This window comes from Elephas maximus, chromosome 27 (assembly GCF_024166365.1).
Source record: "Elephas maximus indicus isolate mEleMax1 chromosome 27, mEleMax1 primary haplotype, whole genome shotgun sequence".
NCBI classification, from domain to species: Eukaryota; Metazoa; Chordata; class Mammalia; order Proboscidea; family Elephantidae; genus Elephas; species Elephas maximus.
This window is the reverse complement of record NC_064845.1, coordinates 25,951,100-25,963,860: the sequence shown is the minus strand read 5'-3', so window position 1 is coordinate 25,963,860 and position 12,761 is coordinate 25,951,100. Positions and strand designations below refer to the sequence as shown.

Genomic DNA, 12,761 nt, shown 5'->3' with positions numbered 1-12,761 from the left:
GGCCTGGGAAGAGGTGAGCAATCAGCAGCCCAGAGGAGACTTTGGGGAGGTCTCATCTGAGGTTGGGCCCAGGTCAGGGGACCCAGAACATGACCTCACTTCCTTGACACCAGAGTACATAGAACTTGGAACCCTGGTAACCAGGCACCCACATTGTAAACAAAGCCCCCTACCCAACTCACTTGAGTGGAAACGCTTGAACTGAGAACATGTTTTCTTGTTGTTTCTCATCCCCTGTTGAACCGAAGCTTGAGAAATCCAGGAGTTCGACCCTGTCCCGAAGGCTGAGACATGGTCTCATATCCCACCCCCGAAGGCTCTGGCCACTTTCCAAAAGAAACCCGAAGGTAACACAGGGTGGCCCAGAGCTGCCAGTCCAAGCCAGGCCACCACTGTGATCCCACCTGGGCAGCCTCACATCCCTCTCCCAGATCATACCAGCCCCCAGGCCATGCCAGCCCTTGTCCTCATGGGGTCCCTGCTAAACAGGGGCAGGGAGGAAATGTGGACAGAACTGATGAGACAGAAAGTTGTTGGATAAGGCAGGGTCCATTTGGGAGGGAGGAGGATGGGAATCAGAGAAGGAGGGCCATGTGATCTGGGGAGATTTGGGAGGGGAGAAGTGATGATGAGGATGATGAAAATGGTGCTGTTGCTTGAGGGCAACCCCAAGCTCCAGCCCCACAGCCCCTCACCATCACTGGGTTCAAGGGGCTGGGTCTGACCTGTACTGTGGTGGTGGCTGGGCCTAGTCCAGCAGGTTGGGTGCCTTGGAGACTGGGAGCTGGGGCATCAAGGCAGAGACCTCCTTCAAGTCCCTGCCCCAACCCCACTGATCACATAGAACTGTCTGGAACCTAAGCCTGCCCAGAGGTCCCAGTTCAGACCAGGGCTTTAGGGAGGGACTGTCAGGGTCACAGACTGAGTCAGCACTCTCACCTGGGACTTCTCTGAGATGCAGCTCGCCTGAGTGGGGCAGTCAAATCACAGTCCTAACTACTGGAATTGCCTGGGCCACTGCTGACCCTATGCTAGTCCGGCTTCTCCCAGATCCTGCTGCAAACCTCAAAGGTTGATTTTTCTATCTGTGGGCTTGGCCAGGGCTGGATGGTGCACCCCTAGGCCGACCCACTCATCACATGGCGACAGATGGGAAACTGGGAGCTCCTCCAAGGCCCAGGGGGCACAAGGGTCTAAAGGGGCAGAAAGCAAAGGAGGTGGCTCAGAGGGGCCCTTGATGCCTCCTGGGCCACTGCCACGACTGTCTCTCCAGAACCAGGTGCAGAAGATCCCCAAAGAAAAGGAGAATGGCATCACCCAGCCAGGGTCCAGGAAGGGCTGGTGTAGGCTCAGGGTAAGTGCAGGGAAGGGGTCTGGGTCCCTGGGTGGGACCCTAGATGACCAGAGGGTGCCTGGGGCCCAGACAGCGCCCTGGAGACCCCCAGTTCTCTCCCAGGAGTTTCCCACTTGAGTGCCCCCAGTCCCCTCTCAATGAAATTGACCACCACCCTTTCCTGTCCTCCTACCCCCCTGCCACTGCCCTCCCTGCCCTGGCCAGCTACAAAGCCTCTTTTCCCATATTTGTAAGAATATCAGAAAGGAGTTTTTTATACTATCGTCCCTTCCCATAAGCCCATGGGTCTTTTTGCATGTTGCTGCTGTTTTAGTGTTTAACTTCCAATCCCAGGGCCCTGGGCAGCAGTCGGCTGGGCTGTCCTTCCACACCTTCTCCCAGCCTCACACATCGTCATGCTTAGCAGGCTTCTTCTACCCTAAAGTGCAGGGCTCAGGCTATGACACATCTTCTTCTGCCACTGCAAGCTCAAGAAACACATCATGTGACCCGTCCAGTTCTGGAGCTGTGTCCTTACCACAGAATGTTCCAGAAGGGAGGCCAGTCCCCACAGTGACATCTAGTGCAAGCTCACTCCTTCCCGGCTGGGGACAGTGCACAGAGCAAACACACCCATGAGACTGGCCCTGGACTGATTCCTTGTGCTGCCCTTTCGGCAGGGCTACAGGAATGCTTACATGTGTCCTCATACACAGACCCGCTCAGGACAGACTCCCAGGAGTGGCATGCTGGGGGAAGGATGTGCACATTTCAAGTTAGGATCACTAAAGCCAGACTCCTTCCCAAAACAAAAGTCGCAGTCCCGTGGCCCAAAAGTCTTGACAACAGCTGTGTCCCTACATCGAGCCAGTTCTGGGTATTAGGGTTCTTTTCCGTTTTGCCAATCTGCTGTCAGGGTGGCCAATGGAACTGCAGGGTGGCTTTGAGGTGCTTTTTGGCCCTGAGAAGCCAAGCCCCTTCTCAGTCCTTCAGTGGCCATTCAGTTTCACTCTTTCTGAGTCATTTGTTTAGATCCTGGATCCTGTGGGGGTCTTTCTCCCACCCAAGGATCTCCAGGTTCTCACCCTTGGCTGGATCTGGGTACTCCATAGCTTCAGGTTCTCAAAACCCCCTTTGATGTACAGAAAGAAATATCCGTGTCCTACTTATCTCATGGGTGTGTTTGCTCTGTGCACTGTCCCCAGCCGGGAAGGAGTGAGCTTGCACTAGATGTTCCCCTCTGAGCCAGGAGCAGAGCAGGCCTTACGCAGCACAGAGGGAACATCACAGAGCCCTAGTTTTGGGCAGTTCTGGGGGCTGACCATGTGACTTTGAGGAAACACTGGACATCACCAAGCCTCTGTTTTCTCATCACTGGAATGGGGTGTTTTGTGAGGACTCACTGACACTGCTCTTCCTCCAGGGAGATACCATGGTTACTTAGTTAACAAAATAACTTCAGGTTCCTAATGTTTGTAATCATCTCTCCACCTCCAAATGTGCTTGGAAAGCCCAGCCCTGTTTTCTGCTGAAGGCACTCATGTCCCACCTCCTGCCACAGGTCACTGAGGGAGAGGGAGTGCCTGGTCTGAGCTCTGTGCCCCTGACCCTCCTGGTGGTTCATGAGGCTGCCTCTGACAATATGTCCCTCCTCTGTCCCACCCCAGTGTGTCTGTGGTTCTGACGAGGACTTGGATGAGGCCTGGGTGATGAAAACCTTCAAGGCAGGCTCACTGGAGAAGCTGGTGGAGCACCTGGTGCTCGCATTCCTAAAGGGTAATTTCTCCTACATCAGAATCTTCCTGGGAACCTATAGAACCTACGCCACCACCCAGCAGGTCCTAGACCAGCTGCTCCAAAGGTGAGCGCCCTACCCTCCACAGCCCAGTGGAGGCTCTGTGCTCTACCAGTTGTGAGTCTGCAGAATGTCACTTCACCACTCAGAGCCTGTTTGCTCCACTGAGAAGTGGGGTGATAAAGGACAAATCAGCTAGAATTCCTGTCAGGACCCCGTGGGACAAGCCATGGAAAGTGTGTACCAGAGCCCAGCTCTTTGGTAAAGGGTGTTGGAGGGTCTGGGATGTTCACATTTATTATTTTCTTCTCCCCCATAAAGAAACTGTCTGCCTCAACCCTCACTCACTGTGTGCCCTTGAGCAAACTTATTTCCCATTTGTAAAGCGGAGGTTGAGATTCCATTTAGTGGGTCCTTGTCCTTGGTATTGCCAGAACGGGGATCTTGGAGGCTGGTAGAAGGGTCCCAGGACTCTCAGATACCTGGGAAGGTGCTGCTTGGGTTCACTCATTTACCAGTTGTCTATGAAGCCCCTACTGTTGGAGACACTGTTCTAGGCACTTAGCATCGTTCAGTAGATGAAGCAGGTAGGAAGCCCTGCCCTCCTGGACCTCCATTCTAGTCGGGGAGTCAGACAGGAACATTAGACATCTTAAGCAAGTAGTGTCCACAGTGCATTAGATGTGACACCCTCACGCCACCTCTAGGTATGGATGTAACCACCCCTATTCTGCCCAGGATGCTGAACCCCAAGACCAGCTGAAAGGGTGAGTGGACTGTGGGTGGACAAAGAGGGGCTCCTGTCTATTCAGAAGGGTGGAGGCTGTACGGGGCCTGTGTCTGGATTGGGGCTGGGCAGACTGTGGACCCCAAACATCTGGATTCCACTACAGGAATGAGTTTAGAAGCACCTCCTGCAGGAGATAAGCAGTCATAGAAAGCTGGGGGTGGAACCAGGCATTCTGGGGAGCAGAGGGGAGGCTGGGGGCTCAGAGAGGCCCCTGAGAGAACCCATCCTCGCACAATCCCCTCACATTTCCATTTGCCCCCCCCATACTGGGGGCCCAAAATAGGAGGTGTCGGGTGGGAGGGAGAGAAATCTGCTCCTGAATCTCAATCCCCAGTTGTGGATGCTCAGCTGCTATGCGGGGCCCCTGTCCCAGGGGAAAACTGTCAATGGGAGAAGAGACGATCGCATGTGTGCAGAGAATCAGGCAGCATGGTGGTGCACACTCTCCAGAGAAGGGTACTGAGGGCCTGGGCATCTGGGGCAGGGGACAGCCTCCATGTGTCGCCCAGCATCAGATAATCCTGGAGCACTACTGTGTGCCAGGCTGTGATATGAACATGCAGACACACATCTCCATGCCCTTAGAGGGTTACTGCCCAGTGGGGAGAGGGCCAGAGGAGAGAAAGGGATGTAATTCAGGCTCCTCAAGGAGGGAGAGTTCTTTAGATCATTGATGGGGACCTCCCTGGGACGGAGGCTGTGTGCTAGTGCTCCGCTCAGTGACCAGGCCTGCTACTGCCAGGATAGCCAGAGGGTGTGAAGCAGGGTGGTGCTGACCTTTGGAAGGACGGGCAGACACAGGGCCCTTTGCAGGGGTACCCTGGGAGGGCAGTGTGTCGGGAAAAGCCAGGCCTCTGACCCTGCTCTTCACCACCCACCCCTAGTGCCATCTCTTTTACCCTGGGCACGTGGCTGAAGGAATACTCAGAGGATTTCGATCAGCCCCCAGACTTCCCCTGCCTAAAGCTCGTGGTGGAGTATGTGCAGGTGAACATGCCAGGCTCACATCTAGAGCACCGTGCCCAACTTCTGTTGGCCCAGCTGGATCAAATGGAGGTCACTGAGACAGAGCCAGAGGGTGAGGAGGACTGGGCATGCCTGCATGTGAGCTTTTGAGGGGGACATGGGAAGACCCCCAGAGGCTGGGGTTGACCTATAGCGCAGAGTAACCTCAGACCCTCCTCTGGTGGACCATGGTCTGGGAAGACTTCCTGGGGTGGAAATCTTGGGAATGGGCTTCTCTTGATGGCAATGAGATGTTTTTCATCATTGGAAAGGTATGAGGAAAGGCAGTCATATTGGTGAACATTTCTCCTCTTGCAGCTCCAGAGCCAAGGCCAGGGCCAGTTGTAAAAGTAGCTCAAGATACATCTTTGCCCCGAGAACTGGCTCCTGCACCATGTTCTGGGGTACATTCTGCTCCTGTACTGGCACCGGAGCTCCATAGCACACCGCCTATTACATCGCCAGCTCCAGAACCTGCACCAGATGGAGAGCCGGCTGGAGGGGTGGATTCCCGTCCAGGGTCACCTCCAGAACTGGCTCCCGGACCACTGGCTGATGTTAATCCTACTCCTGCTACAACACTGGAGCTCCATACCACCCCAGCTATTTCATCACCAGCACCTGTGCTGGCACCTGATGAAGAGCCAGCTGGAGGGTCAGAGTCTTATCCTGGGCCACCTTCAGAGCCAACTCCTGGAGCACTGGCTACTGTCAGTCCTGCTCCTGCTCCAACACCAGAACTCGATGTAGCCCAGGCCCTCCTCCAGCTCCATCACCAGCATCCGATGGACAACTGGATGGAGAGGTGGATTCCCACCCTGGACTACTTCCAGAACCGGAACCTGGACCATCAGCTGATGTTGATTCTGCTCCTGCTCCAACACAGAAGCTCCGTGGAGCACCAGCTCTTCCATGATGAGCTTCAGCTGTGGCAGCAGAGGGCTAGCCCCATGGAGGTTCGGATTCTTAACCTGGGCCACCTGCAGAGCCAGAGAATGGACAACCTGGTGATGTGGATCCTGGTACTGAACGGACACCGAAGCTCAATAGAGCATCACCAGCTCCAGCACTGCCACCACACGGAGAGCTGGATTTTTACCCTGGGCGACTTCCAGAACACATTCAAGGAAAACTTCATGAGTTACATTCTGTCCTTGCAGCAACATTGGAGCTGGGTACATCAACAGGTCCTCCATCAGCAAGTTGAGCAGACAGAGAGCCTGCTGGAAGATCGGATTCTCTTCCTCGGCCAACACCATAATGGGCTCCTGGACCACCTGATGAGGTTGATCATGCTCCTGGACTAACACTGGAGCTCCTTAGGCCACCATCACGAGCTGATTCACTGACACCAGATGAAGAGCCAGCTGAAGGGTCAGAGTCTTATCCTGGGATACATCCAAAACCTGCTCCTATACCACCTACTGATGTTGAACCCACTCTTGCACCAAAACCAAAGCTTCACTGGCACAGGTCTTCCTTCTCAATTTTCATCACTGACACTAGATGAAGGGCCAGCTGGAGGGGTGGATTTCCATCCTGGGCCACTTGCAACTGGCTCCCAGATGAACAGCTGATATTGATCCAGCTCCTGTTCCAACACTGGAGCCCCATACACCATTACATCCTCCATCTCCAGCACCGTCTAGGGCACCAGAGGCCTAACTAGTTGCCACATCTCCTCTACAGCAGCTCCTTATTGACAGCCAGGGAACATCTGCTCCAGAAGCAGACCCTTATTTCTCCTCACCTGAGTGGGTAGTTCTTGGTTTTGTTGTAGTATTTTCCCAGCTCAATTTATTCTGTATAGTTTATAGTATTTTCACTGGTAGATTTCTTATTAAATAAAGTTTTGTTGTAATAGCTTGCAAGTGTGTAATATAGTGGTTTTATGTACTTTTTCACAATTTTATTCACCATCGCCAGTGTCTCCTTCAGAACATTTTCATCACCACTGTGATGGTTAATGTTATGTGTCAACTTGGGTAGGCCATGATTCCCAGGGGTCTGGCTGACATTACGTAATCACACTCTATTTTATGATCTGATGTGAGCAGCCAATCAGTTGGAAAAGGCATTTCCTTGGGAACATGGCCTTCAAATCTATACATTTCCTGGGGTATGCAGCCATTAATCTGGCCAATGTCTTTTTCTCCATCCCTGTTTTGAAGGATCAACAGAAGCAGTTTGCCTTCAGCTGGCAAGGCCAGCAATACACCTTCACTGTCTTATCTCAAAGGTATATCAACTCCCTAGCCCTATGTCATAATTTAATCCATAGGGACCTTTATCGCCCTTCCTTTCCACAGTATGTCACACTGGTCCATTAAACTGATGACATTATGCTGATTGGACATAGTAAGAAAAAAGTATCAACGACTCCGCAGTTATTGGTAGAATATTTGCCTGCTAGAAGGTAGGAATTATTCCCCAAAAATTCAGTTGTCTTCCACCTCAGTGAACTTTCTAGGGCTCCAGTGGTGTGGGCATGTCAAGATGTTCCTTGTAAAGTGAAGGATAAGTTGATGTATCTGGCCCCTCCTACATCTAAAAAGGAGGCACAGCCCCTGCTGGACGTCTTTGTATTTGGAAGCAACATACCCCTCATTTGGGTGTGCTACTCCAGCCTATTTATCAAAGGGCTAGTTTTGAGTGGGTCCAGAACAAGAGAAGACCTTGCAAGAGGTTCAGACTGATGTGCAAGCTGTTCTGCCACTTGAGCCATGTGATCCAGCTAATGAAATGATGTTTGAAGAGTCACTTGCAAATAATGATGTTATTTGGGGTCTTTGGCAGGCTCCTATTGGTGAATCACAGTGCAGGTCCTTAGGATTTGGGAGCAAAGCCCTGCCGTCCTACACAGTTAACTACTCTCCTTTTGCGAAACAGCTTTTGTCTTGTTACTGGGTCTTAGTAGAGACTGAACTCTTAACCATGGGCCACCAAATGACCATGTGTCCTGAGTTGCCCATCATGAATTGGGTGTTGTCTGACCCATAGAGCCATAAAGCTGGATGTGCACAACAGCACTCCATCCTTAAATGGAAGAGGTATGTATGATACAGGGCCTGAGCATGACCTGAACACTCAAGTAATTTGTATAAGGAAATGGCCCAAATGCTCATGGTCCCCACTCCTGTCATATTACCTGCCCTCTCCCAGGCTGCACCTATGGCCTCATTGGGAGAGCCTCATGATCAGTTGCCTGAGAAAGAGAAAACTCGTGCCTGGTGTATGGACGGTTCTGCGTGATGTGCAGGCACCATTTGAATGTGCACAGTGGCACCACTGCAGCCCATTTCTGGGACTTCCCTGAAGGACAGTAGTGAAGGGATATCTTCCCAATGGCAGAACTTCAGGCAGTGTGCCTGGTTGTTCACTCTGCTTGGAAGGATAAATGGCCAGATATGCAATTTTACACTGATTCATGGGCTGTGGTCAATGGTTTGACTGGATCGGCAGGGACTTGGAAGGAACATGATTGAGGAATAGGAGTCAAGGAGGTACGGGAAAGTGGTTTGTGATAGACTTCTCCGAAGGGATCAAAGAACTCACATTAATGAGGGGGGGCTCCTTGTCCTTTGCCAGGGACCCCTGTTTCTACATTGGGCCTTTAGGGCAGACAAAAACCATTATTGCTTTAATCACCATTGTGGATTGAAATTATCATTGTTGGGTGTTTCATCCTGTGATCTGCTGAAGTGGAATAATGAGGAGAGGCATAGTAATATGTGTAGGGCCTTTCCCACTTATTAGCTGTGAGATCTTCAGCAAATTACTGCCCCTCTCTGACCCTTGGTTTCCTCAGCTTTACAATGGGACTAATACTGTCTTCCTCACAGCACTATTGTTGAGGATTACATTGAAATATTGGTGAAGCACTCAGAATAATGCCTGGCACATAGTAGGCAATCAATGAATGGGAGTTAAAGCAAGAGATACAGGAAAGGTGGCCTGAGTGCAGGTTTAATCTGGGAGTGCAGGGTAAAGTTGAGGGAAGGATTTCTTGTCACCCAGGGCATCAAACTCCTTACTATAGAGTTGTCATTTAGGTCCTTCCTGCCCAGGCCCCCTATCTTCAATGCCTGAAGAGGTCCATTTACTAGAGTCTTTCCTGGGACAAGTACAGGTTTGACAAGGAATGTCTGTACCCATACAATGAAGTGGGAATTATATACACCTTTTTTTTTTTATTGTGGTTAGCAAAATTGTGTAGTGGGTAGACCACCAGTAGTTTTTCCTTCTTCTTCAAGAAATGAAGCTGCCAAGTCATATTTGAGCAGATCTTGAGATCCACTTTTGCTATGCAGATGTAGGCCAAGGGCTTTTATGCCATGAATAAGACATTTGTATTTTACTAGGAAAGCAGCTCCTCTTGTAGCATGCAGAAGTCTAAGGAAGATTTGCACAAGTTACACAAGAAACTGGGGGGTCTCCTGGGAGAGAAGAAATTGATTGTATCTTATGACAACCAACCATGGCCAACATGAGCACCAACCATCACTATTACCACCACCACTACCTCCACCACCATAACCATCACCATCTCCACCATACAACCCACCACCACCACTTCTACTACCACTGTCACCACCATCACCAACACCAATACTACCATTTCCACCACCATCACACCACCAACCCTAATCATCACCATCACCACTTCCATCATACAACCCACCACCATCATCACACCACTTACTGTCACCACCATCATCGTGCTACCCACCACTGCTATCACCACGTCCCTTATACAAGTTATCACCACCATCCTTACCAGTGCCACCATCACCATCACTCTTACCATCAATTTTACCACCACCAGCAATGATGCCCCCTGTCACCAGAACCACCCCTGTTACTCTCAATATCAACATCATCAGCATCATCACGTCCATTACAAAACCTGTCACCGCTACCATTACCACCCTTACGTTCACCATTGTTCCTTCCCTGTAATTCAGATCTCTAAGTCTGGAGAAATGAATTTTGGTCTAGGCCCATTGGCCCAAGACCCTAATATAAAGTTCTAAGAGAGAGAGAACACATGGACTTTCCTTGGCCCTAAAAGGGGAGAGACGAAGGGGAGTGATAGTTTTCTTTTTCTTTTTGAGGCTATGGATCTTGAGATATACTTGCACCCTGATGTATATGTGGGAAAAATAACACACAACTGGTTTGGGGGAATTCGGACCCTCTAAGTCTGAGAAAACAGAGTGTTATCCTTTCTTAAAGGAAAGTTGGGTCCATTAATCTTAATTCAGCCAGATCATTAAGCAAAAAGACTCCCAAAACTACCCCAATCTCACCGCAATGGGACAGTCTATCACCCAAGGAAACAGAGGGATGAGATAATCGTGGTGAAGGTGAGCCTTGAAGGTGATTAGACACAAATGTTGGACTTTCAGATATTCCCAGAAAGTGGACAAGGCTTGAGGGTTTCTCTCTAGGGCCTGACTGAGACATATTAATCCTACCTCAAATAATAAAACGAGAGCAAGAGTGAGTCCAAAAAAAAGAGTAAGTCAGGAAGTGGAAAATACAAGTCAGAGACAATTTCCATACTATGTGGTTCTGGCATTAATCTCCAAAGGGACTCCTCATCTGGGTGTGGCAAGGACTTCTCTGTCCTGGCCCAATCTTTTCTTCTATCACCAGGTTCTGCGGTTCTCACTGGTCCTCCTTTGTGTGCCATGCTGTTCCACATCAAGCTTTCAGGCATTAGGAAAGGGGCTTTCTTAAATAAAAGTTCTTTGTCTGTTTTGGCTTCTACACTGAGATTGCAGAGGATTCTCATTCTTTTCCAGCCTAAAGGTACAGAGCTTCATCAGCTGTGTTCACATAGCTTTAAGGTCCCTGGGTGGCTGTAGAAGCAGCACGGGGATGGCGAGTGACCTCCTCTAACCTCACAAGGGGGAAAGAGAACCAAGATCAACAGCCGCAGCCTGGCCCCATGAGGTGGAGGCCAAACACGCCTCCTCTCTGCACCGTCTTCACCAATTCTGACACCGACCTTCCCGCGCACAGCACTCTCTACTTCTCTGTAGGGTTCGATAATTCATTGCAGTGGCCACACTGAACTCACAGGCCATATTCATGATTATGGGTTTTTTTTTTACAGAAATAACAGGTTACGATTCAGCCCTGGGACACTCAAGGATACAGTTCTTCCATTGGGCAGCCTCTTCCCAGCCATGCTCGCAGGCACAGTTCTCCCTGGCCCTAGGCCTCTGCCCAAAGGCACTCCCTGTCCGTCAGCTGGAAAGCCCAATGCGCAGTCTCCCTGCTGCCGGGTCTGTGCTGCAGCTTCTCACTGCCTTTAGTGTTACAGTTCTCTCTCTCTCTGTCTCCTGGTTCCAGGAGCTTCTCGGCATAGGGATCCCAGGTCCAAAGACATGCTCTCCGCTCCTGGCTATTCTTCTTTGGTGGTGGTGGGATCCTCTCCTTCCTGCCTCTGGGGTGGCTCATTTCAAGCCCAACAGAATGGCAAACCTGACCAATCCCTTTGGTGGGCTACAATTACCATATCTGCACAGTCCCACCCAATCACTTGGGTGAGAGTTGCAAGACCATGGCTAGAAAGGCCACACAAAAGTCATCTATCACAGTACAGTGGCGCAAACAGTTTACATTGGACTACGAACCAAAAGGTTGGGGATTTGAAACCATGCAGCAGTGCCACAGAAGAAAGGCCTGGCACTCTTCTTCCATAAAGATTACAGCCAAGTAAACCCTATGGAGCTTGATTCTACTCTGTAACAATTGGGGTCGCCATGAGTAGAAATTCATTCAACAGAAACAGGTTTTGTTTTGGTTTTCATGTACCTTTAACTTTACCTTTTGCTATTAGGACATTAAGGGAATCATGCCTCCTTTTCCAAGTGGGTTGTGAAATACTGCTGCTGCCGGGTTCACTGGGAATGGCCGTGTACTGCCTGCACTGTTCGGCATTCTGCCTCGCTCTGGCTTCTGCACCCTCTGATCTGTGGCACCCTCTGATCTGTGCCGCCGGAGTATGAAGGGGTCTTAAAGCCTGTGCTGTTAATTGGGTGGGAAGGGATTTAAACAGCCTACAATGCCCTCCCCTGTGTCATCATCAGCTCTGGGAGGACTTGGATGTTGCACTGGGAACCATTCCTCGCCCCCCCCCCCCCCCCCGCAGCTACAGCTATCTGAGGTTTTTATTTTTATGTTTTGTTGTTTAACTATTTCCTGCCCTTCTATGCAGGCTGCCTAGGCAGTTCTCCAGCCCACACACTGTCCAGCTCAGGTGGGACCCTGAATTCACCCTGGAACCAAGATAGAGCCAGAGAAACTGCCACCATGAGCACAGATTAGTGACACAAAGGTCTCCAGACAGACTTGTGTCCCTAAGGCCCCCAGCTGTCTGGGGCTGTTAGCTGAGCATGAGGAGTTTTTAAATTTTAAAACACTTCAGTCACTAATATCAAAAGAGGTGCTGTCTGAAACATATAAGGTATATACACGGCAAGGGAATCAAATTCTGAACATTGGGACTGAGGGTAGTAGTTTTTTTTTAATGTTATGAAGTTTAGCAAGAAACACTTTCGTGTTTATATAAATTTTGTATGCACTAATACAGAAATTTGTATTTTGGGACAAAAAACCTGAGATTCATTGAAGGAAAAACACAAATAAGGACAGAAGAAATAATGCAGCAATGACAAGACCCCTTAGCAGTTACTCAGCCCATGTGGTAAAATTAAGGGGGAAAATGTTCTAATTGTCCCAGTCTGGTTCCAGCTGAGTCCTTCTCAAAGGACTGAGATAAAGTATATGTGTGGGTGGGTTAGAAAGAGAGACCAAAACCCTGTTGC

At 50.2% G+C, this 12,761-nt stretch overlaps 1 protein-coding gene and 1 long non-coding RNA gene across 2 annotated transcripts in view; one reads left to right on the top strand and one right to left on the bottom strand.

Annotated features, from left to right (window-relative positions):
• LOC126068310 (ral guanine nucleotide dissociation stimulator-like) overlaps window positions 1-7,077 on the top strand; it is a 1,065,244-nt gene extending 1,058,167 nt beyond the window's left edge. Inside the window, exon 6 of the mRNA XM_049870807.1 lies at window positions 5,242-7,077. Within this exon, the coding sequence (XP_049726764.1) occupies window positions 5,242-6,230 (989 nt within the window). The 3' untranslated portion in view covers window positions 6,231-7,077. The remainder of the gene's footprint in view (window positions 1-5,241) is intronic.
• Window positions 1-12,761, bottom strand: part of LOC126068361 (uncharacterized) — a 515,560-nt gene that overhangs the window by 409,160 nt on the left and 93,639 nt on the right. The gene's annotated exons all lie outside the window — the stretch shown is intronic.